The sequence below is a fragment of the Chamaea fasciata genome, unplaced genomic scaffold (genome assembly GCF_029207755.1).
Source record: "Chamaea fasciata isolate MVZ Bird 193981 ecotype frontalis unplaced genomic scaffold, bChaFas1.0.hap1 SCAF_3, whole genome shotgun sequence".
Classification (NCBI taxonomy): Eukaryota; Metazoa; Chordata; class Aves; order Passeriformes; family Sylviidae; genus Chamaea; species Chamaea fasciata.
In genome coordinates this window covers 100,270,964-100,287,758 of record NW_027094088.1, presented here as the reverse complement: position 1 = coordinate 100,287,758, position 16,795 = coordinate 100,270,964, and the positions used below count along the sequence as shown (strand labels likewise).

At 42.6% G+C, this 16,795-nt stretch overlaps 1 protein-coding gene across 2 annotated transcripts in view; it reads right to left on the bottom strand.

Moving 5' to 3' along the window:
* The window catches only part of LPIN1 (lipin 1), an 81,932-nt gene extending 65,350 nt beyond the window's left edge, over positions 1-16,582 (bottom strand). Inside the window, exon 1 of one of the 2 annotated variants that reach the window (XM_066179940.1) lies at positions 16,501-16,582. In XM_066179940.1, coding sequence (XP_066036037.1) covers positions 16,501-16,557 — 57 coding nt within the window. In that variant the 5' untranslated portion in view covers positions 16,558-16,582. The remainder of the gene's footprint in view (positions 1-16,500) is intronic. The other variant, XM_066179941.1, reaches the window with a different exon arrangement.
* Between the last annotated feature and the right edge of the window lie 213 nt (positions 16,583-16,795).

Below are 16,795 nucleotides of genomic sequence, written 5' to 3'. Positions count from 1 at the left end.
AAAAAAATAGTGCAAGTTAGAGGGAAGCACAGCAGAGTAGCCAAGGGATGGGCAGGGTGACCTAAGCAGCTCTTCTGTCTCAAACTTCTGACTCAGTCTCATAATATCACCTGACTGGTGTTTAGCTCATCACACTGATGCAACAGGTGTTGTAAACAAAGTTATTCATTTGTGAATTAGTGAAGTAATTTAAATCAGGTTCCTAATGTAATCATGCCTCTAAATGTAGTTAAGTACACACTGAGTGCTTCATTTCTGCCAATACCAGATAGAAACATCCCATTACTTCCCTTGACGGGTATCTGATGCCCAGAGTGAGTTGTATTTTCCCTGTGGTATGGGTGCCTAGTGCAAAGCAGCTGGTCTGTTCTTTCACAAAGAACTAGAGTAGGTACCTTTTGTGAGGAGATGCTATCTCCACTACAGAGTAATTTTAAGCAACAAAAAGGAAGGAGGGCCACCTTCTTTCAAAGTAAGATGACAATCCAAGTGCCACATGACAACATTACCTTTCCAAGTGACCTAAAGTAAGAAAACCATTTCCCAGCTTCTCAAATAAGTCAGGTTAGACTGACAACTTTAATTTTCCTGGAGAGGTTGTAACTAGTCAGACAAAGCTTGGGACATCAGAAAATGTTGTGGGAAAAAAATGTAACTACCAAGAGTTCTGTCAGAAACTTCAGTAGTGAGTTCCTAGTTAAATGGCTTGATGTTCTAACAAACAGAAAAACCCTTATCTATATCTTCTATAAGAATGCTACCAAAATGAAGCCACTGGTCTATAGGAAGGGAACATGGGAGCTGCTGCCCGTGAAGATGACCACAGAATAGTTTAAGTATGTCGCTAGAGGACATGCGAAGAACAACACTCACACTGTCAGGTTGTCAGAGCAGAAAGAGGGGCGTTTATTTCTTGACCTCGGTTTATATAGGTCCCAGACAGTGACTAGAGATTGGAGGATGAGGTTGACACTTCTGCAACCACACTGGTCAAACTAGATGTCCATCAATTGTCCTTCCTCCAGAGAGGAATGCACAGTTTTCAAAATATCACTTTTTGTTTACCTAAAAGTCCCTGAGAAACTCTACTACAAAAATGCGAACATCAGAAGGCTAAAAAAAATCAGGGAACATCAGAAGGCTAAAAAAGATCAGGGCGACATAAGAATTTTGCAACATGGAAGCCAGAGTCAAGTTTTAACTTATGAAGCAGAGGAAGCACAACAAGAAACCAGTCCGGTTTTATCACCCCACTAAACTTGGCCCAAAGTCAAAGGAGCCATTATGCTCAGAGCCCTGATAGCTCCAGGGTCTCATGGCATCACATGGAGACAGAGGAGCAGGTGTAGGGTGGGAAGATCACAGCAGTTTGGAGTCTTCTTGCTTGCCCAGCCCTCACAGCTCTGTTTTTCTGGAGACAGCGCGGGTGCCAGGGCAGCTCTTGCAGCATGAGCAGTGTTCTCTCTGTCCCTTCCTTCCTGAAAACATGGATACCTGCATTGTAATCACAGAATGGCTTGGGTTGGAAGGGACCTTAAAGACCATCTAGTTCTAAACCCCCACCACCATGGGGAGGGATGCCACACACTACACCAGATTGCTCCAATTCCCATCCAAATTGGCCTTTTATGCTTCCAAGGATAGGACATCCACAACTTCTCTGTGAGCCTGTGCCAGTTCCTCACTCCTCACAGTACAGATTCTTTTTTCTAAAATATAACATAAATCTCTCCACTTTTAGTTTAAAATTGTTCCCCCTTATCTGATCACTGCCTGCTCATGTAAAAAGTTGTTCTCCCTCTTTTGTTATAGTCCCTTTCAAGTACTGGAAAGCAAATATAAGGTCTCCTCAGAACCTCTTCCAGGCTGAAAAATCTCAATTCTCTCAGCCTGTCTTCATAGGAGAGGTGTTCCAGCATTTTTGTGTCCCTGCTCTAGACTTGCTCCAACAGGTCCATGTCTTTCCTGCACTGAGGACCCCAGATCTGGATGCAGCACTGCAGGCAGGGTCTTACCAGAGCTCCTTTTGATGGAGCCCAGGATACATTTGGCTTTCTGTGCACATTTCCAGTTTCTGTCCAGCTCTTCATCCACCAGAACCCCAAAATCCTTCATTGCAGAGCTGCTCTCAATGAGTTCATCTCCCAGTGTGCTACATCGAGTTCCTAACTGATTTTGAAATCCAGATGTAAGATGAATGCTTTGTAATAATCCAGCCTATAAATTAAAAAGTGAGAATATCCATGGCATTTCTGCTCTGGAGCTGCTGCAAACTGCCGCAGGGCTCAGGCATGGTGGTTTGCTCACCATACTTTGAAGTGAGTTTGAAACAAAGATAAAATTAAGAACTGAAGGTAAGGCACTATGAAGCTGCTCATTTAGCCAGAAACAACCTTTTGAGTACATCCCAGGACTGGGTTAGCACAGAGGACTCTGGTCTTTGAAATACACTCTGAAAGAGCCTCCTGCCAAGTCCAGATTCTTCCTGCTGAGCTCCTCCCTTTTCTTACCTCACCCTAGTTTCTCACAGAGGGAGTTTGTCTAACATCTCGCAACACATGCTGATAAGGGCTGTTTTGTCATCTCCCACAGACCATTCAGCAGGGTGGAGTGTGTTTGGCTGCCACCACCATTGGCAGAGGTGGTGGCCCCACCACCACACGGGCACTTGCTTTTGTTGTGTTTTAATGGCTGCAGTTAACACTGCACCTGGGATTGTTTCTCTTAGGAACCACCCCAGGCTACCAAAAGGTGTTTCATGAGGTGATGCATCCACATCACCTGATGTTCACTCCACCCTCCCCTTATGGCATCAGCCTTTACAGACCCAGAGGCCTCCCTGAGCAACTTCTTCATCAGCCCTGGACATGGCAGCTGCTACCCACAGCTTTCCTCAGGCCACAGAAGGGCAATGCCCTTCACCAGAGAAGGGTGAACACAGTTGTTCCCCCTCACAGCCAGGGACAGAAAACTGGTGGGTAGTCGAGCTTCACAACTGTAGTATTGACACTGCCCATGGCCTTGCACCATTGACTTAGGCTTGGTGAGGCTTCGGGTCATCCAGACCCTCATTGTTAAGTACAAGGCAAAGGAGTTCAGAGCTTGATCTGGCCCTATGTAGGATCTGCAACCACAAAGAATCTGTAAATTTTGGGTTTTCGTGATACAGAGCAAACGAAACTGATCTGACCCACTGATGTGCAGTCTGAGACACAAGACACGTGCTCAGTCATGTAAACAGAGGACTCTTCAAAGAGAAAAAAGGAAGTAACTACCAAGAAGTTCTTGATTTAGTTCAGAGGGATTCTGGTCAAACAGGTACGGCAGCAGAGCTGAACTGGCAACAGGCTTGTTTAAAAACTTGAGAAACTGGGTTTGTGCCACACACTGGCTCCCCAGGCTCCCCAGCAGCACAGAGCAAAGCTGCTACCACTGCTGTGCTGCACCTGCTCTTCAAACAATACCAAGCACAGACTGTGTTTTTGTTTGCTAGCTAACTTTGCCATGGGTCACGTACAAATACCTTGTACAAATACCCTATAGAAGCTTGTGGGAAGCCTTCAGATAGGGGCATTTTCCTGATCCCATTTGTTTTCTGTGCAAATTTAGGCATGAATTTCGGGAGTGGGGATGGGGTTAGGAAGATAACAGCAAAAAACTGGGTGCTGTACACTGAAAAGCTGCATGAGCCTTTCATGTTATGAATTAAACGCTTTGTCCATTTGCCTATGGCAGCTGCCTCCATAGAGGCATAAAGGTCATGGCAAGTGGGAGGTAATGGCCACATCTGGGGCCAACCTCTAAAACCTAGCTGGGCTCTTTATTCTCTCTGTTTATTTACTTTGTTTGCTTGTAGACTTACTCAGAGGTCTTCGCTATGGATATCATAGCTATTTTAGGCTGCCAGTGATGCTTCCTATCCCCTTGTCCACTGATTTGTGGAAAGCCCCCCATCAGAATGCAATTTATCAAAGAATATTAAATTTTGCCACAGAGAGAAGTTCCATAAAGTCAGTACTGATATGTCAGTACTCGCACATAAGTCACTGTCCAGAGTCATCAAGGGCACCAACAGTGATGAGCACAACAGGTTTTAACATATGGCTTCATGACAGGTTTGATGGAGTCATAACAATCCTCTATTAAAGTGTGAGCAAATTAAAATATACATGGGGTTTTTTCCACTTTGTCCATCTAGAAAAAAAAAAAAGATAAGTTTGCTGTTCTTTGAAACCCTTCAGGCATTCAAATCTTAAAGCCATTCCTAACAGCAGAAAAAATTGTAGCATGTGTAGTTTTTGTGGGGATTTTTTAAGTGATTTCCTAGCCACAGCTTTTTAGGGAGTAAGTTTATGTCATTTTGTGGAACATAGGTATGTTTGTAATATGAAGATACCTTGTGTCCCAAGATCAGATTTCTGGAGTGGAACAACAGAAGAGAAAAAACAATCCCACGTCTGAGAGGGGTAGTCAGGAAGTTTGGAAACTTCCATTGCAGCTGGCACTATTACACGCTATCTGTGCTCTGCTGCACAACCCAGCTAACCTCACGCTGCTTCTGTTTTTTTAATATAAAATAGAGAGACATTATCAACTCAGACTACTGTTATGAAAGTGAATTTCTCAATTTTCACCATTTCTGACTTCATTGGGTCAGTACACAGGGCTCACATGTAGTAAAGACTGCGTGTATGCAAAAGTAAACACATGTTCATAAATAGACTTTGGAAGCAGCTCCCTACTGGCTCTTGTCCAGAAGGACAGAAAATAAGGACAAGGGGACTGTGTGTCTTCATTGCAAGTGATTTGTTTTTCTTGTTAATGCTACACATTGTTCAGGACTATTTCTAGGAAGAAGGCAGTCATAAAATCCAATCAATATATGCTGCAACTTTGCTGACTAGAAGAAAAACAGCATGTGCAGAGTAAGAGGAAGTTTTTGAATAAAATTCTTGGAAAGAAGCATCTCAGAATGCAGTGGGCCAGGAACATTTTTTTCTGTAGTGCACATTTAGTATTTTTTCACACAGAAAGCTTTAAAAGTATTTAGAAATATTTTTTAAATGTTAATAATCCCTTGGGTTTGACTGGGCTTTAATTAATACTAAAATAACTGCATTAGCTTTGAAATTCTTTCACCATGTCACAGTGTCACACTTTTAGAAGATCTCTGCCTCTCCTCCTACATTCTTCAATATTTTGCCTAAACAAGGCTCTGTGGCCTGGCAGCCATCAGTCACTTTGTTAAATGTCATATAGTTTCTCTCCAGGCAGGGCAATGCTATGAGTGAAGCTTTACAGATCTCTGGCTGTAGAGAATGAAGTTTGTCATCAGTGAATGCTCCACAAAGGGCTGGCCGACTCAAGAGTAGAGCAACCCCAAGTGTTTATTTTACACTCCTAAAGATGCCACTGTAGCTAGGCTGGTGGTGAAGCAGCGCTGGATTGATAGAGCACAACCAGCTGCCCTCAGGAATGCTTTTGGGACTGTGTTTTTTGCACTTATTGTTTAAGAACAATATGGAGAGACAGGTTACAAGACCTCCACCTCCTAATCTCCCCCAGCATCCAGCAACACAGCCAAGGCCACCAGAGATCCACCTATGTCAGTGGAGCTTCTGCTTCTGTTTCAAGTTACATATGCTGGAATGACTTTCCCAGAGGTAAAATCGAGGGAACGTTCAAAGCTCCATTTTGTGAATAATCTTTTATTGACTACTTTGAACTTTAAAGGTACTCCTGACTTCAATGAATGAGGGATTGTTAACTAATCTGTGAAAAATTAACACCTGATACTCCAGACTGGCAGGATTCATTTTTAAACTAACTTCATAGATTAAGTAGTCAGCAAAAAGAAAGATGGTGGCAAGAAATAATCTGTTCACTGTAGCAGGCTCCTGTATATTTCCTTGTTTTCACTTCATTATCCAATGCCTGTAATGTAATTATTCCTATGTGAAGGGACTCCTGCACAGGGCCAGCACATAGGTCCAGCTGTTCTTACTTCACTTGAGTAACACAAAACTTTACCTTTTCAGAGCCTTTTTCACCAGGCCACCAGTCTTCATAATGTGGCATCAGTTGAATGGAAAGATATCCTTTCTCTGGGCTGGATTCTTAGTGCTTGTGTTAGTGAGATAGCACTGGGTTTGGAGTCTCCATGGTATCTAATCCAAAGATATTTAATATAAGAATCCTACTATATTCAGCCCATATGTACCTGTCTGACTTCAAGGTGAGAGAATAGTTCCCCTTAACTTCAAGGCCACCTTTTTTAAGTGGGATTAGATCCTGGGGCTGCCTCTTTTACCTTAAATATTCATGAGAAAGATGGTTATGCCTGGATTCCCTTTTTAATCCACAGAGTGTTGCACTGTTAGAGCGTGATCCATTTAAGTTTCCATAGCATGGCATAACATTAGAGTGTTTAAATAAAACCTTTTTTCTCTAAATGTACCTCTGACCTGTCTTAGAAAGATCATTTTCATAACTGCCTGCTATTCTTTTCCCATTAAATTTTCCATCGTTTTTCCCCACAGGATAGATCTGCTTTTGTATCTCACCTAGAGCATACCATTACCATCAAAGTCAACTTCTCTTCAGCAAAGCTCTCATAGTCAATGGAAAAGTGAAAACAAGTGCAAATACACACTGAAAATCAGTTTAGCACTCAAAAGGTCTTCCTTTGTTGCAGCATTAAATTATCCTGGAGTTTATAAAGAAAGGATCAAATTATCCTAGGGTTTATAAAGAAAAACAAAATGCACTAAGACCCACATTCTATACTGCTGTTTGTTGGCCTTCAGCAGTGCTTTGAAGCTTTAATTGGGGTTCACTTTTTCACATGCTGTACAGGGACAAAATGAAAAGGTTGTGACAGGATGCCTCTTTTGTGAAATCCTCATTAATTGAAGTGAAATTTTCCCAAATCTTAGCATTCAAAAGTCTGGGCAGTCATTCACTCTCTGCTACTTGCCACCAATTTTATTAATACAATAAGGAACAAGTCATCATTAATGTAGGCAGCCTAGGATGAGCTGAAGTATTTGTTTGATGTATATGGCAGGGTCAGGAACACGCTGCACAGCTACCACAAGGCCAGCAAGTAGTCAGGAGGTATGTCTGCTCCAGCCTGGTTTCAGGAATGCTTGTCTGAGGACTTACAAAGCAGAAAATAAACTACTGCTGTTGCCAAACAACTAAGACCAGTGTTCAATAGCTGTGAACTGAGACAAGTTGGTTAAAGTGAGGAACTGCCTCTCCCATGTGTAAATGTTATGCAGATTCCTAGTGAGTAGCATCTTCACAAACCTTAGACGAAACCTAAGTGAGCTCACACTTCCCTCTGTAAAGAATGGAGAGATAGAGACAACTCCAAGGACTGAGTTACTCCAACAGGATTGTTGCCTTTGGACTGTAGAAATAAATCCTTCAGTGGATTCAAACAAACTTATCTTTCCACTGAAGTGAGGTAACAAGCATCCTATTTTGTTCCTTTTTTTCTCCAGTGTGGGTGGAGATCAAATGAATCCACAGAAAAATGGGAGATGGGAGCCCCAGGGAACCTGTGGGAATCCCTGGAGTTGCTGAGATTGAGGTTTCTTCCCCAGATGCCCTGTGAGGAAGGGCTAGACACTGATGCCTCTGGTGTTTGGCAGTCCTCCTCAGTGGAGGGCAAAGGCTTATTCCAGCTCCTGCCAAAAGCTAAGGAAAAGCATTGCTGGGCTGGAAGCAGCCCAGCTCTTGCCTACAGCTTACATGGGTGCTGTGTGGGAGGGAAACCTTTTCCCCATCAGCCAGTGTCCCCATGCCCCTGGATCTGTCAACCCTCACCTTCCAACTCTGCTTCACTCTCATCATTAACCCCCATCTGTTCCCAAACCTGGATCCATCCCCACAGGCTGTCCTGCTTCTTTGTCCTTTCCTGCCTACAGGCTACAAGTAAAGTGCCCAGCCCAACCAAAAGCCAAATATCTGGATCCTGCAGTAAGCACAGGGTTAATTCTCAGTCCAGAACATTTTCATAGTTCTGCATCCATTGCAGAAACTTCCTTCTCCTACCCAGCTGCCCAGGGCTGCCAAAAAAAAAAAAACTCAGGAAACCTGACCATTGCCACTCCTGCTGCAAAAACCTCCCACCCCTCAGGCACAGGCTGCCTGCAGGAAATTAGACACCTGCTTTGGTCTTCTTGCAGTCATGAAGTGTTGGTATAGTATGTCTGCTAAACCACTATTAATAAACCACCTTTTTGTTTGTCACAGAGTTATGCCAAGATAAAATGCCATTCCTTCTACCATCCATCTTCTTTTTGTTTCACAGGTCCTGGCAGAGCTCTCTTTTCCGTACTATTTCCTCATCTACTGAGATTTATCCAGCAGTTACCAAGGGAGGAAGAAGATAGAATTAGTGAATTAGTCAAATCAGTAAGAGTTAAAGGAAACTTCTTGTTCTCAGTTATACCATTAGGGCCTGACTATCCACAACCTGCTATCCTAGGGGGGAAAAAGAGAGAAACTGTATTAATTCTGAGGAAAACGTGAACTTTCTAGCATGGGTTATATACACAGTTGTTGCTGTGGTCTGTGCCTGTCTTCATGGGCTTGTCCTTTGCAAGTCTAACACAGCTACTGGAGGGAAGCAGGAGAGACGAATTTGATGAAAAACAGGACTAACATCTTCTTTCATTGAAATTCCTTTCACTTAGTGTTACTTTTCACATAGAAGGGGGAAAAAGTTTTGTTGTGTTTGTACTGTGTTTATTAACTGCATTACCCTGCTCACACACGGCACAGCCTGATGGGTGTCGCAATACATTGCAAAAGGTGTTATTAACATAATCCTCTTTCAACAGATGGAGCAGCTGAGAAAGTTGCAGAGGGTCATTGAAACTCATCCAGCAGCGTGAGGCAAAATAGCTTTGTCATCCTGTCTCAGGCCAGCCCTGCAATGACCAGGGCAAGAGCCACAGCTCATTTCTCAGTCTTAGTTGAGAGTCAAGTCTTCCTTGACTTGTATTCAAATTTTGGCCTCTATTGCAGAGAAAACATTAAATTTCCAGGAGAAGGGATTTAGGAGCACCCAAATGTTTTTTATCAAAGGTCATCTCTGTAATTGCTGAAGTTAGCTCACTTGCAATGACTGTTGCATTTCCACTGACCTTACAAAAGCACCAGGACTCATACAGTGAATGCAATTTAGCTAAGGAAATAAAGATGAAGGGCATTTAAATACCCATTGGGAAAACTCTCCTACAGGTTTAATCTGCTTTTTTTTTGTTTTTTAATAAGGCTAAAACAGATTAAGGAAACTGTTGTTTTTCAAAAGCGTTTTCAAATAAAATATTTATTGCACATTATTTAATTATTAAAGAGTTTATTTCCATTGAATTTCCAAAGTGTCCCTCTGAAGGAATGCTGCCCCTCAGATACTTTTGACTCATAAAAACCTCTAAGCAAAACTGGCAATGTAGAGGGGCTCAGAAAATTATAATAAAAGAAAATCCTTGAACTCTAGGGATTTCTCAGAGATATTTACTGAGATAGAAATCCCACAAAGCCTCCATTTATACCTCTCCCTGATTCTTCTCTGCCTTAATATATCCAAGAAATAATGAATCCATGGGATCCTAAAATACTTAGAATAAGATAGGCTAATCCATCATAATTTCCAGATTTTAAAGGAAAATTAATGACTTTATTAGCAAAGCTATGCTGAATTCCTAATTTCTTGTGTAAGTAAAAATTACCCTTGAGTTGCCTGATGATATATTGTTTGCTTTTAAAAGGTCACCTCCGTCCTGTAGCAGACTGCAATATGGATGGTGTCAGAGTCAAAGCTGTACCACGTGCAGAGGGTGAGCAAAGAGAATGCCCCAGCACAATGCAGAAAAAAGCACTCCTGAGATGAAAAAAAAAAAATCATTAAAGTGAGTAAATTAAAAGCTTTCAAACTGGTTTGAAAAATATCCCAATATAAGGATACATCCAGATTAACCGATCCTTTTTTAAACGGGTGCATCCAATTTAATTGGTTTTACTTGCTACAAGCTGTTAAATATCATATGGCCTCATTTCTGAGAAGGGGAAGATAAATATCAGGTGTCAGCCAAAAATAATATGTAGGACCACTGGAGGGCACTTTTGATTTAAAAATCCCTCACTTTAAAAGCCTTTTGGCAGCAATACAACTTCTGCAAAAGCAAGAGAGAGCAGAATTGGGGCTTGCCACTTGTTCATGAAAATTCATTGGAAAATATTTATTTCATTTTAAGATATTTTGTAGCCCAGAAGAGCTTGAGGAAATTCTGGCAAATAACCTTTATGAAACATCTATTCTCACTAATTTTTTTTCCCTTGTTACAGATTTTTGCAATGTGGCTGTTTTGGCCTGGGTCACGTAACATTAGTGAGTCAATTAATTGAAGCAACAACTGCAGATTGGGTTAGAATGAAAAGGACCGTGTTTTTTGTCTGTGTTGCTATGCAGACACATTGCTAGCTCTGCATTTAAAAGAAGAATATGCTAAAACTATTCCCCTGATCCATGGATCAGATATCGGCTGCTTGATTCAAAGGCTCCAACTTCCTGAAGGAAAGGCTCCAAGTTTACTGAAGGAGCAAAAAAAAGTAGCAATGCTCTGTGTAGTGGATTAATTTCTAGACTAATCCTGCAAACTTACTCCTCTCAGCAGTCTTCCTTAGATGATTAATGCAGTTCACTTTAGGGGGAGAGGGGGCCTGAATAAAAAATCCGGTTTAGCTGCCAGTGTTCAGTCTGTCCATTTGCAGTTTTTTTCTTGTTGACTTAGGCCTTCATGAAAGCGGGCTGCTTTCTGGCCTCCCTTGCTTGGGAGCAACCATGCAATTCCTTGTCCCCATTTCTGTTGGGCAAAGTGCACTTTTTTCATCCATTATAGCAGAGCATTTCTGTGCAAAGCCACAAAACCAGCATTACTACCAAGATCAGACCAGGGCTTTTGTGAAATTGAGAAGACAGAAGGGAAAAAAGGAAAAGAGGACAAGAAAAAAATGCAAAACACATAAATGCCTCCATCAGGAATTTTCTTTTGGCTTTTCTGAATGGAGGATGAAGAATTTATAGTGAGCAGGCATGTCTCCATTGCCTGGTAACAGTGCCTGTAATATAGAATCTGCTGTGTTTGAGTTAATGATTGCCTTTTTGTGCTGTGGTCTGTGGTTTTTATGATGAGCTTCCTCAGGGACTGTGGAGATAAAAATCACAGTTTGGTACTTGTTGAAGATTTAAAGAGCTGTAACTTCTAAATAGTACTACTGAGGGATAAACAGGCTTTTGCCTTCTGCCCCTGAGCATAATGACAAAACTCACACTGAAGCTGATAGAATTCATCCCTACAAGACAGAACACAAAGAGGCTATGCAAAGCTGAGGGAAGCCTCTCCTTTGCTGTCAGCTTTCACTGGCAGGCAGCAGCACAGGTGTAAAGGACTCAGGGATGGTGGTGAAGATACAGCAGAAACTACCAGCTCAGTTTGGAGCAATACAGATCATAGACTAAAGGGGAAACAGTTTCAGGACCTTCTTTTTCTCTCTGCATTAATATATATATTATACTGGTAAATTCTCATAAAATTAGTGGCTGATTTTCCTATGAGTGTGGGTTCTAGTACCAAAAGAGAGATTGATTCTGAGTATGGTCTTGGGGTCACTTTCATTCCTCATTTCAGGAACTGCAACCCCAGTGTCATTTACTTCAGTTCTAATACACCGTGCATCTGAACTGGGAGCGTGGGCAGTGTGAGGCAGTGTGCCCTGACAGGATGGCCACACATGAGGTTTTGAGTAAAACCTGTCCTTCTCTTCTCATTGCTCCTTTGCTCCACAGGCAAGCATGGCTTTGCTTTCTGCTTCCATGCTCACTCCCATGCCTGTCTCTAGCCTTCACCACATGCAGCTCCATTTGCAATTCCTAAATTATTTCTACCTCTGTAAAAGCAATGAGATCCCCAAGCTCACTTGGTCCCATTTCCTTAACATATTCCCCACCCCAAAGATATAATTTGAAGCAAAGTAGAAGGCAGTTCTGTATTTTCTGGACCATTTTGCCATGCAGGCTTTTCAATGATCTCCCCAGCTTGTGCGCATTCAAAACAGAGGAGACACATTCAGAGGTGCCAAAACCACAGTCCTTTTTTGTGCACTCCCTGTTGTGGCATCCATGGCCTCATGGCTCCCTGGGTGGTGTCAGTGGGAAATGTTCAGTTGATGACAGCCCAGCCCTTATCTGCTCATTGATTTGGAACAGAAGCTCTTTGGGAAGATGGAGTGGAAGTGTCAGACTTATGCTGCTTTTGAGGAAGCTTTTTCTTACCTCCCAGAGACAGGGACTTTAAAGTGAAAAGAGTTTTAATCTTTGCCATGACTGGTAACAGCTTGATAAGTTTTTAAATGCAGACATCTAAAAGCCGGTAGCACGAAACAAGTATGTGTCACTGCTTTCAAAGATCTCAGGTTCTTCAAGATGTGTTTGTGCTTTCTGTCTGTTTGGACTGGGTTTTTCTTATCTGCTCCACATTTCAGAATGTTTTACACTTGCAGCCTAGACCTCAGTAGGTTTTGTTCAGCTGCTCAGTTGCTGAAGCTCAGCCTTGGGCTGACCAGTCCTTGGACTGTGGCCTTGACAAGGTGCAGAGTCCTGCTGCAAGTGAGACAGAGTTGTCACAGACCACTTCAAAGAGTAGGAGAGTCAGAAACAGAGAGGCTGACAACGTGCTTGCATTTATGGCAGCGTATGATAAATAAGTGTTATTAAAGCATTACTCATCATGCAAATTAAGATTATGGTGCAAAGGCAGTGGAGGCGACAGGAGCTGGGGGGCGAAGCAGCTGACAGCCACTCATGGCCCTCACAGCCTTTGGTCCCCGTGGACCAAGCTGAACTTTCAAATCTATATTAAGACAGGGCAGGCTCTCTGAGACATGATCTCCACATACAGAATGATCGCTGACCTCCCGCGACCTGCCCTAAATAAAATGCAAAAGGACTTGGTCTGCAGTCGGCTCCCCACAGAGTGAACCACAGGGAAGGGTCCGGGTTTAACTTACTGTTTGTTTTTCAGGAGGTGGGAAGGCAGCACACGTGCTTGAAGCTGGAGGAAAGCAGACCTGCAGTAAATACCGCTGAGACTTATTTACCCTTGCAAAAATACATCCTCCACTCTCTGAAGGGTCAGCCCTCCAAAATGGGAGCAAGGAGCTGCAGTGAGGCAGCACCTGCTCCCCTGGCTGCTGCTGCTGCTGCCGCTGCCAGCCTGCCAGGCACAGCAGGGTAAGGCCGCTGTGGGGGAAAGATGCTCCTGCCCCTGAAAAGTCTGGAGTCTGCTCGGGAGATGGCTGCAAAAAGGTCACCAAAATAAAACACGAGAGCTGACTCCGTGGCCCCTGTGCCCGGGGCAATAGTTGATCCCTGTGCCCGAGGCGGTACAGATCAGCCCAGGTCAGAAAGCGGGGAGGAATCAGGCCGCACGGGAGAGATCCTTCCCCGGCAAAGGTCCTTGGGATGGAGCAATCCCAGAGCCCAGAGCACTGCCATCTGCAGGGACAGCTGGGAACAGCCCTGCTGTCGGAGTAGCTGTGGCCGTCCTTGCTGTAAAGCGCAGGGCTGCGGCCCAGGCAAACGGGCTCCGCCTCGTGCAGCTGCGGGCCGGCGCAGCCTTGGCGCCCGGGACGGCTGTTTAGGGCAGGAAAAGCCTCACAGTGAGAAACGTGTGTGAGTTCTTAGATTTACACAGGAATTGATGCTTCTTAAATTCCCCACTGGAATCTGGTAAATGCAGGACTGCCTGCAGCCCCAGAGGAATGACAGTGCTTTGTCATGAGCAGTGGTTTGGCCTGGGACCGGGAAGAGAAGGAAACTTGCCCTGGAGCCAACCGGTCCCTGTCCCACGGCAGCACCAACTGCAGCAGCAGCCCTGGCGGCAGACAGCAATGAAGCAAGGTGTTGCATTTCTGGAAGGCTTCTCCCAAAGGATCTCAAAACGCAACAAAAGGTTCAGGTTAAATGAACCTAAAAATTATTTGTGGAGGAGGAAAATGGAGGTTACAATTTTCAAGTGTGCCTGTTTAATTTGGGTACCGAGGTGCCGGTAGCTCAGGGAGTATTTTTATAAATGCTCCTTGTGGTAAAGGTGAATGTTGTAGAAATTCTTCTAAGCATAAAGGTCTTGAGCAGAAATCTTAGAACACAGCTACCAAATAATTTGAAACACTAGCAAATAAAACCTGATTTTTGCCTAGGACAGTATAGGAATTTCGTATTTGATGCGGGAATTTGCACAGTTCTCCTTGATGTGTGCTGTGTTCTGGCAGGCCCAGTTTTAACATTCATCCCCACCTGTTATATCAGCTTCTCTCAGTGATGCTTAATTTATTTGTTATTTTTTATTTACTCCTCCTCTGTAAAGGACATATGTGTACAATCTCATTCATAACCCTACCGAAAAAAAATGTCTGTGTGACATCATATTTGTTTGGTCCTCTTGCAACATCATGATAAATCAGAGGAAGTTTGACATCTAAATGCTTACAAAAATGAATTTTACTTCTGGAAGCATGTAAGTTTTTAATCACATTCTGCCTTTCAAAGCCTGAGGCTCATGTTTTTATTTGCATACCTAGGGAATCTTTTTATCAAGGAGCTCTTTGTGATGAGCTTTTAATATTCTCAAATATATGTATTCTGTCATCCTCTCCGAGGACCAAAATTTTCTCTGTACTCTACAACATAGTGATAGGCAGAAGCACTTCAGTAAATCTATAGAAGTAAGTGGGTTCTTCTCTTCTGATGTCCCCAGCGGAAGCTCAGAGTCAGCAGCTCCTAAAGGCCAATAGCAACAGTTTCAAATTATATTTAGCACATCTATTCCTATCAGAAACCCGATATTCTTTATATGCTGAAAAACACTGTTTATTTAACTTGTGATGAAACTTATACATTCTCTGCGAAACAGATTGTTCAAAGGAGCAGTGGGATCCATGACTTTCCTTGGCAGTTTAAGAGATTTATATGTGAAGTAAATTTCTAGAAGGAAACTAAAGCTAAAGTGCACATCATACAAATGCAATTGTTAAAATGTTGTGTAGGTTATCTTAATTTTTAATAAATGTGAAAGCCAGGGATTCAATGACATTTGAAGTTTAAAGAAAAAAATAAAATCCCTTCATTCTTTGTTCCTTCTCAGTTTGGTTTATATTGAATATAGTCTTGATGTTCCTTAGTGCTCCAACCATCAGTGAACTAATAAATTCCATCTCTCCCCACCCAGCCTCCATTCTGCTCAGTCTGTAGGGAATTTTCAGTGGAAATAGAAAGTTGCCACCTATGTTTAATTTAGAAATCAACACCTGTAAACTATCTTCCTATCTGTCAAAAACAGACATCTACTACCACACAAGTACCAGGAAACCTGTGTCCTGATAGTGAGAACAACTGGTGCTCATTTTCACCTTCCCTGCATGTTCCTCCAAAGATAAGACTACTTTAAATACATGTTCCTATCATCTGCTAAAACAATTTATTCTATGCATTCTACCTTCAAAATGCAAAAGTCTCAGATATTTCCTTGGGTACCTGCAGGACATACCAGTTCTTGACATATCACACACATTCATGCCTGACCACATTTAGAAACCATTTCAAATATTGTCAGTCCCTGAAAAATCATAGATGTGTGTGTCTATAAAAAGATATGAAAACCATATATGAAACCAGAAATATTAATTTCAAAGCATATAATTGTTTTTTAACAACTTTAAGGTTTTTTAAGGTATAAGTGAAAGCCTTGGCTCTAACCCATCCTGCCTTTTCCTGAAACTTAGCAATTTGCCTGGTGATTCAATAGAGCTGTTCCTATGTCTACCCAAAGTCCCTTCAGAGGGAATTCATCCTCTATCTTTCTGCAAGAAACCTGTACTGACCCACATCCTCTCCTGCAGCATTAGGCATCAGCCCAGACCTTAAAACACAGGACCATGCAGCCCCTATTAAGGGGGCATCAGTGCAGATTGTATTTCATTAAGGCAGCTTCAGTCTTACTGAGAAAAAATGGCAGAACATTTCTGTATTTCACTGGCTCTTTTTTTACTGCAGACCTCCAGAGCAAATATTAGCACTTCTCTTTACATCCTTTTCTCTTCATTATACCTAAAAGCTACCTTTCAACAGGGTAGCTTTGCATCGCCAGTGAGACAGCAAATCAGACAGTAAAGAATCAGTCAGGTTTCCTTGTAGAACCCGACATACACAGGAGAATCAAAAGAAGGTTTTCCCCATTCTATTCTTTTTTTCGAAGTCCACAGGCTGAACTAGAAGAGACAACCAAACCATTGATGAAACACAGATTTCAACAGGAGACTAAAAGTGCTGCTGATATTCAGTATTATTGAAAGTCACACAGCACAGCTTGTTACTTTTTTCTAAAGCTTTAAGTGTTATTTATGCCACCTTAGGGCACAGTCTCTTACCCAAGACCAAGGGGAGCCAATGGGGGTCTCTGGATGATCTTCCTCCTCAGACGACATCCTGAGCTGGTAGTTTTTCCCTGTTCTTCACATACAACACTAAAGCCACTGTTGGTTTCTGCCATAAACAAAAACGCTGCCTTCAGATTTTAGCTGTAGACAACAAAGCTCCAGAGAATATAATTTCCCAGTGATCATGTTCTTGCTAATTTTACCTGCCGAAGTTCTTGGAAGCAGAGTCAGAGCAAGAAACCTGAGCTCAGTAAACCAGAGCACACTTTCCTTGCAACTGACTCCT